This window comes from Oncorhynchus keta, unplaced genomic scaffold, assembly GCF_023373465.1.
Source record: "Oncorhynchus keta strain PuntledgeMale-10-30-2019 unplaced genomic scaffold, Oket_V2 Un_contig_27374_pilon_pilon, whole genome shotgun sequence".
NCBI classification, from domain to species: Eukaryota; Metazoa; Chordata; class Actinopteri; order Salmoniformes; family Salmonidae; genus Oncorhynchus; species Oncorhynchus keta.
In genome coordinates, this window is record NW_026285490.1 from 7,501 (window position 1) to 17,500 (window position 10,000).

General features: G+C 47.2%; 1 protein-coding gene across 1 annotated transcript in view; it reads left to right on the top strand.

Moving 5' to 3' along the window:
* Window positions 1–5,658: 5,658 nt before the first annotated feature.
* Window positions 5,659–10,000, top strand: part of LOC127922851 (dystrophin-like) — a gene marked incomplete at both ends in the record, with an annotated part of 61,419 nt that continues 57,077 nt past the window's right edge. The window contains 2 exons of the mRNA XM_052506725.1: window positions 5,659–5,777; window positions 7,546–7,623. Of these exons, the coding sequence (XP_052362685.1) occupies window positions 5,659–5,777; window positions 7,546–7,623 (197 nt within the window). The remainder of the gene's footprint in view (window positions 5,778–7,545; window positions 7,624–10,000) is intronic.

The following is a 10,000-nucleotide window of genomic DNA, read 5'->3' on the forward strand; positions in this document are numbered from 1 at the left end:
GTAAAGCCAGAGTGCCAACTCAAGGGCACGGCCGTGGACAGACTGCCTAGAGATAATCCTAACATAAAAAACAGACTGGAAGAGAGGGAGGGAGGGAAGTAGAAAGGTAGGGAGGGAGGGAAGTAGAAAGGTAGGAGGGAGGGAGGGAGGGAGGGAGGGAGGGAGGGAGGGAGGGAGGGAGGGAGGGAGGGAGGGAGGGAGGGAGGGAGGGAGGGAGGGAGGGAGGGAGAGGGGGAGCAGTGGAGGAGGGGAGGGAGGGAGCCACACTACTGCAAAGGGTTAAAGCCAGCGTCCCAACCCAAGGGCATGGCCGTGGACAGTGGACAGCCTCCCAGAGATAATCCTAACATAAACAAACAGACTGGGAAGGAGGGAGGGAGAGATGTGGAGAGGCAGAGGAGGGAGGGAGGGAGGGAGGGAGGGAGAGATGAGAGAGGCAGAGGAGGGAGGGAGGGAGGGAGGGAGGGAGAGATGTGGAAGGCAGAGGAGGGAGGGAGGGAGGGAGGGAGGGAGGGAGGGAGGGAGGGAGGGAGGAAGGAAGGAAGGAAGGAAGGAAGGAAGGAGGGAAGGAAGGAAGGAAGGAAGGAAGGAAGGAAGGGAGGGAGGGGAGGAGGGAGGGAGGGAGGGGGGAGGGAGGGAGGGAGGAGAGAGGAGAGGAGAGAGAGAGGAGAGAGAGAGAGAGAGAGAGGAAGGGAGAGAGCCAGAGAGAGAGAGAGAGAGAGGAGAGAGGAGAGGAGAGAGAGAGAGAGAGAGAGAGAGAGAGAGAGAGAGAGACAGAGGAGGGAGAGAGGGAGGTAGAGAGAGAGGGGGAGAGGCAGAGGAGGGAGGGATGTGGAGAGGCGACAAGATGGATGGAGACAGAAAGACAGACAGACAGACAGACAGACAGACAGACAGACAGACAGGCAGGCAGGCAGGCAGGCAGGCAGACAGAGAGACAGAGAGACAGAGAGACAGACAGACAGACAGACAGACAGACAGACAGACAGACAGACAGACAGACAGACAGAGCCACGAAGAGAACTGTGAACTGTAGAATTGAACAGCGCTAGCCTGAAATCCACACTGAATCACTCAGATTCGCTACGGTTTCAGACAGTGAAGTAATATTCAGTTTGGATCCGATTCCAAACCAGAGCAGAAACATAGACTTGGCAGTCTTAGCAGACATGATAAGTACAGATGTATAATCTTAATTTGATCTCTCTTTTGTTGTTGAGAATTTTACTGCATCGCAGGGAATGCAGAAGAGCTTTGTGATTTACATAAATTTACTGGAAACCTACACCAACACACGGTCATATTAACAGCCTCACCTCCATCAAGCAACATTATGGACTAAACATTCAAATCCTGTTGCTGCAGGATTATTTAGCTGTGACAGTACAGGTCAAATGAAAGACCCTACATCTGTAGCAGTACAGAGAATAGGCTTGGAGATGAGGGAACACTTATATTAATGACATCACAGCATGCATTCCAAATGGCACCCTATTCCCTATATAGTGCACTACTTTTGACCAGGGCCCATAGCACTGTTGTCAAAACTAGTGCACTATATAGGGAAGAGGATGCTATTTAGGAGACAGACGTACTTTACCCTCTGACTGGGATTACTTGTGAAATGAAAGATGATTTTGCTGGAAAAACAAGATGTTTCTGTCTTTTCATTTTGATTTGCGTTGCATTAAACAACGACCTGGAAGTTATTATGAAGTCTGCAGCAGAAGACATTTATCACAGAGCAGGACTTCAGAGGTTAACCTGCCCCTGTATAGATACCACCAGTACACCCTTCATACTAGATTAGATAACTGACTGTAGCTACATCTTCTCTCTGTGTTAGTGTTGGAGATATGTCTCTCTGTGTTAGTATTGGGGATTTGTCTCTCTGTGTTAGTATTGGGGATTTGTCTCTCTGTGTTAGTATTGGGGATTTGTCTCTCAGTGTTAGTATTGCAGATTTGTCTCTGTGTTACTATTGGAGATATGTCTCTCAGTGTTAGTATTGGAGATATGTCTCTCAGTGTTAGTATTGGAGATATGTCTCTCAGTGTTAGTATTGGAGATATGTGTCTCAGTGTTAGTATTGGAGACATGTCTTCTCTCAGTGTTAGTATTGGAGGTATGCCTCTCTGTGTCAGTATTGGAGATATGTCTCTCAGTGTTAGTATTGGAGATATGTCTCTCAGTGTTAGTATTGGAGATTTGTCTCTCAGTGTTAGTATTGGAGATTTGTCGCTCAGTGTTAGTATTGGAGATATGTCTCTCAGTGTCAGTATTGAAGATATGTGTCTCAGTGTTAGTATTGGAGATATGTCTTCTCTCAGTGTTAGTATTGGAGATATGTCTCTCAGTGTTAGAATTGGAGATTTGTCTCTCAGTGTTAGAATTGAGATATGTCTCTCAGATGGAGATTTGTCTCTCAGTGTTAGTATTGGAGATATGTCTTCTCTCAGTGTCAGTATTGGAGATTTGTCTCTCAGTGTTAGAATTGGAGATATGTCTCTCAGTGTTAGTATTGAGATATGTCTCTCAGTGTTAGTATTGGAGATTTGTCTCTCAGTGTTAGTATTGGAGATTTGTCTCTCTGTCAGTATTGGAGATTTGTCTCTCAGTGTTAGTATTGGAGATTTGTCTCTCTGTCAGTATTGGAGATTTGTCTCTCTGTCAGTATTGGAGATATGTCTCTCTGTCAGTATTGGAGATTTGTCTCTCTGTCAGTATTGGAGATGTGTCTCTCTGTGTTAGTATTGGAGATATGTCTTCTCTCAGTGTTAGTATTGGAGATATGTCTCTCTGTCAGTATTGGAGATATGTCTCTCTGTCAGTATTGGAGATTTGTCTCTCTGTCAGTATTGGAGATATGTCTCTCTGTCAGTATTGGAGATTTGTCTCTCTGTGTTAGTATTGGAGATATGTCTCTCTGTGTTAGTATTGGAGATATGTCTCTCTGTGTTAGTATTGGAGATATGTCTCTCTGTGTCAGTTTGGAGATATGTCTTCTCTCAGTGTTAGTATTGGAGATATGTCTCTCTGTGTTAGTATTGGGGATATGTCTCTCTGTGTTAGTATTGGGGATTTGTCTCTCTGTGTTAGTATTGGGGATTTGTCTCTCAGTGTTGGTATTGCAGATTTGTCTCTGTGTTACTATTGGAGATATGTCTCTCAGTGTTAGTATTGGAGATATGTGTCTCAGTGTTAGTATAGGAGATATGTCTTCTCTCAGTGTTAGTATTGGAGGTATGCCTCTCAGTGTTAGTATTTGAGATATGTCTCTCTGTGTTAGTATTGGAGATATGTCTCTCAGTGTTAGTATTGGAGATATGTCTCTAAGTGTCAGTATTGAAGATATGTGTCTCAGTGTTAGTATTGGAGATATGTCTTCTCTCAGTGTTAGTATTGGAGGTATGCCTCTCTGTGTCAGTATTGGAGATATGTCTCTCAGTGTTAGTATTGGAGATATGTCTCTCAGTGTTAGTATTGCAGATGTGTCTCTGTGTTACTATTGGAGATATGTCTCTCAGTGTTAGTATGGGAGATATGTCTCTCAGTGTTAGTATTGCAGATGTGTCTCTGTGTTACTATTGGAGATATGTCTCTCAGTGTTAGTATTGAGATATGTCTCTCAGTGGCAGTATTGAAGATATGTGTCTCAGTGTTAGTATTGGAGATATGTCTTCTCTCAGTGTTAGTATTGGAGATATGTCTCTCAGTGTTGGTATTGCAGATTTGTCTCTCTGTCAGTATTGGAGATTTGTCTCTCAGTGTTAGAATTGGAGATATGTCTTCTCTCAGTGTTAGTATTGGAGATATGTCTCTCAGTGTTAGTATTGGAGATTTGTCTCTCAGTGTTAGTATTGGAGATTTGTCTCTCTGTCAGTATTGGAGATTTGTCTCTCAGCGTTAGTATTGGAGATTTGTCTCTCTGTCAGTATTGGAGATTTGTCTCTCTGTCAGTATTGGAGATATGTCTCTCTGTCAGTATTGGAGATTTGTCTCTCTGTCAGTATTGGAGATTTGTCTCTCTGTGTTAGTATTGGAGATATGTCTTCTCTCAGTGTTAGTATTGGAGATATGTCTCTCTGTCAGTATTGGAGATATGTCTCTCTGTCAGTATTGGAGATTTGTCTCTCTGTCAGTATTGGAGATATGTCTCTCTGTCAGTATTGGAGATTTGTCTCTCTGTGTTAGTATTGAGATATGTCTCTCTGTGTTAGTATTGGAGATATGTCTCGCTGTGTTAGTATTGGAGATATGTCTCTCTGTGTCAGTTTGGAGATATGTCTCACTGTGTTAGTATTGGGGATTTGTCTCTCTGTGTTAGTATTGGGGATTTGTCTCTCAGTGTTGGTATTGCAGATTTGTCTCTGTGTTACTATTGGAGATATGTCTCTCAGTGTTAGTATTGGAGATATGTCTCTCTGTGTCAGTATTGAGATATGTCTCTCAGTGTTAGTATTGGAGATATGTCTCTCAGTGTTAGTATTGCAGATTTGTCTCTGTGTTACTATTGGAGATATGTCTCTCAGTGTTAGTATTGGATATATGTCTCTCAGTGTTAGTATTGGAGATATGTCTCTCAGTGTCAGTATTGAAGATATGTGTCTCAGTGTTAGTATTGGAGATATGTCTTCTCTCAGTGTTAGTATTGGAGATATGTCTCTCAGTGTTAGTATTGGAGATTTGTCTCTCAGTGTTAGTATTGAGATTTGTCTCTCTGTCAGTATTGGAGATTTGTCTCTCTGTGTCAGTATTGGAGATATGTCTCTCTGTCAGTATTGGAGATATGTCTCTCTGTCAGTATTGGAGATTTGTCTCTCTGTCAGTATTGGAGATATGTCTCTCTGTCAGTATTGGAGATTTGTCTCTCTGTCAGTATTGAGATATGTCTCTCTGTGTTAGTATTGGAGATATGTCTTCTCTCTGTGTTAGTATTGGAGATATGTCTCTCTGTGTTAGTTTTGGAGATATGTCTCTCAGTGTTAGTATTGGAGTTATGTCTCTCTGTGTCAGTATTGGAGATTTGTCACTCTGTGTCATTGTTGGAGATATTTCTTCTCTCTGTGTCAGTATTGGAGATATGTCTCTCTGTCAGTATTGGAGATTTGTCTCTCTGTCAGTATTGGAGATTTGTCTTCTCTCTGTGTTAGTATTGGAGATATGTCTTCTCTCTGTGTTAGTATTGGAGTCATGTCCCTCTGTGTTAGTATTGAATATATGTCTTCTCTCAGTGTTAGTATTGGAGATATGTCTTCTCTCTGTGTTAGTATTGGTGATATGTCTCTGTGTTAGTATTGGAGATATGTCTTCTCTCTGTGTTAGTATTGGAGATATGTCTCTCTGTGTTAGTATTGGAGATATGTCTTCTCTCTGTGTTAGTATTGGAGATATGTCTCTCTGTGTTAGTATTGGAGATATGTCTCTCTGTGTTAGTATTGGAGATATGTCTCTCAGTGTCAGTATTGGAGATATGTCTCTCTGTGTCAGTATTGGAGATATGTCTGTCGGAGTGTCATGATGGGCTGACCTTGCTCAAAGGCACAACGACAGGATATTATGGTACCTAGGGTCTGAAAACAGAAAAACCAGCACATCTCCCATTTTGTCTTGCTCTGCTCAGGATTTGAACTGACATCGTTCCTGTGTATCCTGTAGTGATGTGTTGTGCCCTGTTTCCTCAGGCAGGGAAGCCCCCCATCCAGGACCTCTTCACCGACCTGTGTGATGGCCGTCGCCTGCTGGAGCTGCTGGAGGGACTGGCAGGTCACGAGCTGGTCAGTAATGTCATCATTATCCTCCATCCTCCTAACCCCATTCACCTCCTCACCTCCTTATCCTCCTAGCCCCACGTATCTCCCTCACCTCCTCATCTCCTCACCTCCTTATCCTCCTAGCCCCACGTATCTCCCTCACCTCCTCACCTCCTCACCTCCTTATCCTCCTAGCCCCACGTATCTCATTCACCTCCTCACCTCCTTATCCTCCTAGCCCCATGTATCTCCCTCATCTCTCCTCACCTCCTTATCCTCCTAGCCCCACGTATCTCCTTCACCTCCTCACCTCCTTATCCTCCTAGCCCCATGTATCTCCCTCACCTCCTCACCTCCTTATCCTCCTAGCCCCACGTATCTCCTTCACCTCCTCATCTCCTCACCTCCTTATCCTCCTAGCCCCACGTATCTCCCTCACCTCCTCACCTCCTTATCCTCCTAGCCCCACGTATCTCCCTCACCTCCTCACCTCCTTATCCTCCTAGCCCCACGTATCTCCTTCACCTCCTCATCTCCTCACCTCCTTATCCTCCTAGCCCCACGTATCTCCCTCACCTCCTCATCTCCTCACCTCCTTATCCTCCTAGCCCCACGTATCTCCCTCACCTCCTCACCTCCTTATCCTCCTAGCCCCACGTATCTCCCTCCTCACCTCCTCACCTCCTTATCCTCCTAGCCCCATGTATCTCCCTTACCTCCTCACCTCCTCACCTCCTTATCCTCCTAGCCCCATGTATCTCCCTCACCTCCTCACCTCCTTATCCTCCTAGCCCCATGTATTTCCCTTACCTCCTCATCTCCTCACCTCCTTATCCTCCTAGCCCCATGTATCTCCCTTACCTCCTCATCTCCTCACCTCCTTATCCTCCTAGCCCCATGTATCTCCCTTACCTCCTCATCTCCTCACCTCCTTATCCTCCTAGCCCCATGTATCTCCATCACCTCACCTCCTTATCCTCCTAACCTCACTTCTCTCCTCACGTCCTCCTAACCTCACCTATCTCCTCACTTCCTTATCCTCTTGACCCCACTTATCTCCTCGCCTCCTCGCCTCCTTACCTCCTAACCCCACTTATCTCCTCAACTCCTCACTTATCTCCTCACCTATTATACCAGTTGTCTTTCTCCTTGCATTTCTTCTCCTCCTCCACTATCCTTGTCCTAAACGTTATACAATAGCTTTTATTGTAATTTAAACCTCTTTCAGCAATGGCCCTGAGCAAGGTCTCTCTCCCTCTCTCTCTTCTCTCTCTCTCTCTCTCTCTCTCTCTCTCTCTCTCTCTCTCTCTCTCTCTCTCTCTCTCTCTCTCTCTCTGTCTCTTTCTCTGTCTCTCTCTCTCTGTCTCTCTCTCTGTCTCTTCTCTCTCTCTCTCTCTCTTCTCTTCTCTCTTTCTCTCTCTCTCTCTCTGTCTCTCTCTCTCTCTCTCTCTCTCTCTTCTCTCTCTCTCTCTCTCTCTCTCTCTCTCTCTCTCTCTCTCTCTCTCTCTCTCTCTCTCTCTCTCTCTCTCTCTCTCTGTCTCTGTCTCTGTCTCTGTCTCTGTCTCTGTCTCTCTCTCTGTCTCTCTATATCGTGTTCAGTAAATAAAGCCTCAGTGTGTTCTGAAGGATCTCTTCTCTCTGTGTGTGTGTGTGTTCTGAAGGATCTCTTCTCTCTGTGTGTGTGTGTGTTCTGAAGGATCTCTTCTCTGTGTGTGTGTGTGTTCTGAAGGATCTCTTCTCTTCTGTGTGTGTTCTGAAGGATCTCTTCTCTCTGTGTGTGTGTGTTCTGCAGGTGAAGGAGAGAGGATTCACGCGCGTCCACTCACTAAACAATGTCAATAGAGCGTTGCAGATCCTACAGAAGAACAATGTACGTATTAGTGAACAGATCACACACTGAGGAGGAGGAGGAGAGGGATGAGGAAGAGAGGAGGAAGAGAAAGAGAGGAAGAGAGGAGGGGAAGGAAGAGAGGAAGGGGAGGAAGAGGAGAAGGAAGAGAGAAGGTGATGAAGAGAGGAGGAGAAGGAAGAGAGGAAGGGGAGGAAGAGAGGAGGAGGAGAAGAGAGAAGGGGGAGGAAGAGAGGAAGGGGAGGAAGAGAGGAGGAGGAGAAGAGAGAAGGGGGAGGAAGAGAGGAGGAGGAGAAGAGAGAAGGGGGAGGAAGAGAGGAAGGGGAGGAAGAGAGTAGGAGGAGAAGAGAGAAGGGGGAGGAAGAGAGGAAGGGGAGGAAGAGAGTAGGAGGAGAAGGAAGAGAGAAGGGGGAGGAAGAGAGGAAGAGAGGAAGGGGAGGAAGAGAGGAGGGGGAGGAAGAGAGGAAGGAGAGGAAGAGAGGAGGAAGGGGAGGAAGAGAGGAAGGGGAGGAAGAGAGAAGGGGGAGGAAGAGAGGAAGGGGAGGAAGAGGAGAAGGAAGAGAGAAGGGGAGGAAGAGAGGAGGAGAAGGAGAAGGAAGAGAGAAGGGGGAGGAAGAGAGGAAGGGGAGGAAGAGAGGAGGAGGAGAAGAGAGAAGGGGGAGGAAGAGAGGAGGAGGAGAAGAGAGAAGGGGGAGGAAGAGAGGAAGGGGAGGAAGAGAGTAGGAGGAGAAGAGAGAAGGGGGAGGAAGAGAGGAAGGGGAGGAAGAGAGTAGGAGGAGAAGGAGAGAGAGGGGGAGGAAGAGAGGAAGAGAGGAAGGGGAGGAAGAGAGGAAGGGGGGAGGAAGAGAGGAAGGAGAGGAAGAGAGGAGGAAGAGAAGGAAGAGAGGAAGGGGAGGAAGAGAGAACGGGGAGGAAGAGAGGAAGGGGAGGAAGAGAGGAGGAGGAGAAGGAAGAGAGAAGGGGGAGGAAGAGAGGAGGAGGAGGAGAAGGAAGAGAGAAGGGGGAGGAAGAGAGGAAGGCGAGGAAGAGAGGAGGAAGAGAAGGAAGAGAGGAAGGGGAGGAAGAGAGAGGGGGGGAGGAAGAGAGGAAGGGGAGGAAGAGAGGAAGGGGAGGAAGAGAGGAAGAGAGGAAGAGAGGAAGGAAGAGGAAGAGAGGAGGAAGAGAAGGAAGAGAGGAAGGGGGAGGAAGAGAGAAGGGGAGGAAGAGAGGAAGGGGAGGAAGAGAGGAAGGGGAGGAAGAGAGGAAGGGGAGGAAGAGAGGAAGGGGAGGAAGAGAGGAGGAGGAGAAGGAAGAGAGGAGGGGGGAGGAAGAGAGGAGGAAGAGAAGGAAGAGAGGAGGAAGAGAAGGAAGAGAGAAGGGGAGGAAGAGAGGAGGAGGAGGAGAAGGAAGAGAGGAAGAGAGGAAGGGGAGGAAGAGAGAAGGGGGAGGAAGAGAGGAAGGGGAGGAAGAGAGGAGGGGGAGAAGGAAGAGAGAAGGGGGAGGAAGAGAGGAGGAGGAGAAGGAAGAGAGAAGGGGGAGGAAGAGAGGAAGAGAGGAAGGGGAGGAAGAGAGGAGGAGATGGAGAAGGAAGAGAGGAAGGTGGAGGAAGCGAGGAAGGGGAGGATTAGAGGAGGAGGAGGAGAAGGAAGAGAGGAAGGGGAGGAAGAGAGGAAGGGGAGGAAGAGAGGAGGGAGAGAAAGAGAGGAAGAGAGGAGGAAGAGAAGGAAGAGAGAAGGGGGAGAAAGAGAGGAAGGGGAGGAAGAGAGGAGGGAGAGAAAGTGAGGAAGAGAGGAGGAGGAGAAGGAAGAGAGGAAGGGAAGTAAGAGAGGAGGGGTAGGATGAGAGGAGGAGGGGGAAGAAGAGAGGAGGGGGAGATATGAGGGGGAGGAAGAGAAAAGGAGGAGGAAGAGAGGATGGGGAGGAAGAGAGGAGGAGGAAGAGAGGAAGGGGAGGAAGAGGGGAGGAAGAGAAAGAAGAGAGAAGGGGGAGAAAGAGAGGAAGAGAGGAGGAGGAGAAGGAAGAGAGGAAGGGGAGGAAGAGAGGAGGGGAAGAAGAGAGGAGGGGGAGATATGAAGGGGAGGAAGAGAAAAGTAGGAGGAAGAGAGGATGGGGAGGAAGAGAGGAGGGGGAGGAAGAGAGGAGGGGGAGGAAGAGAGGAGGAGGAAGAGAGGAAGGGGAGGAAGAGGAAGTGTGAGAAGATGAGAAGGAGAGGAGGAGAGTATCTCTTCTGTTATATTAGGGATATATGACTGCATGTCTATGTAAGCAGCGTATGTAAGCAATAGTGTTCAGTATAGTGTGTAGATACAGTATGTTAACGCATGAGTTTACATCAGTCAAGTTCTGAGGTGGTAGAGCTGAAAGCAAACAGTAGATTAGATTCATCTTGGCTCATGCTTTCTCTCTGTTTCTCTTTCTC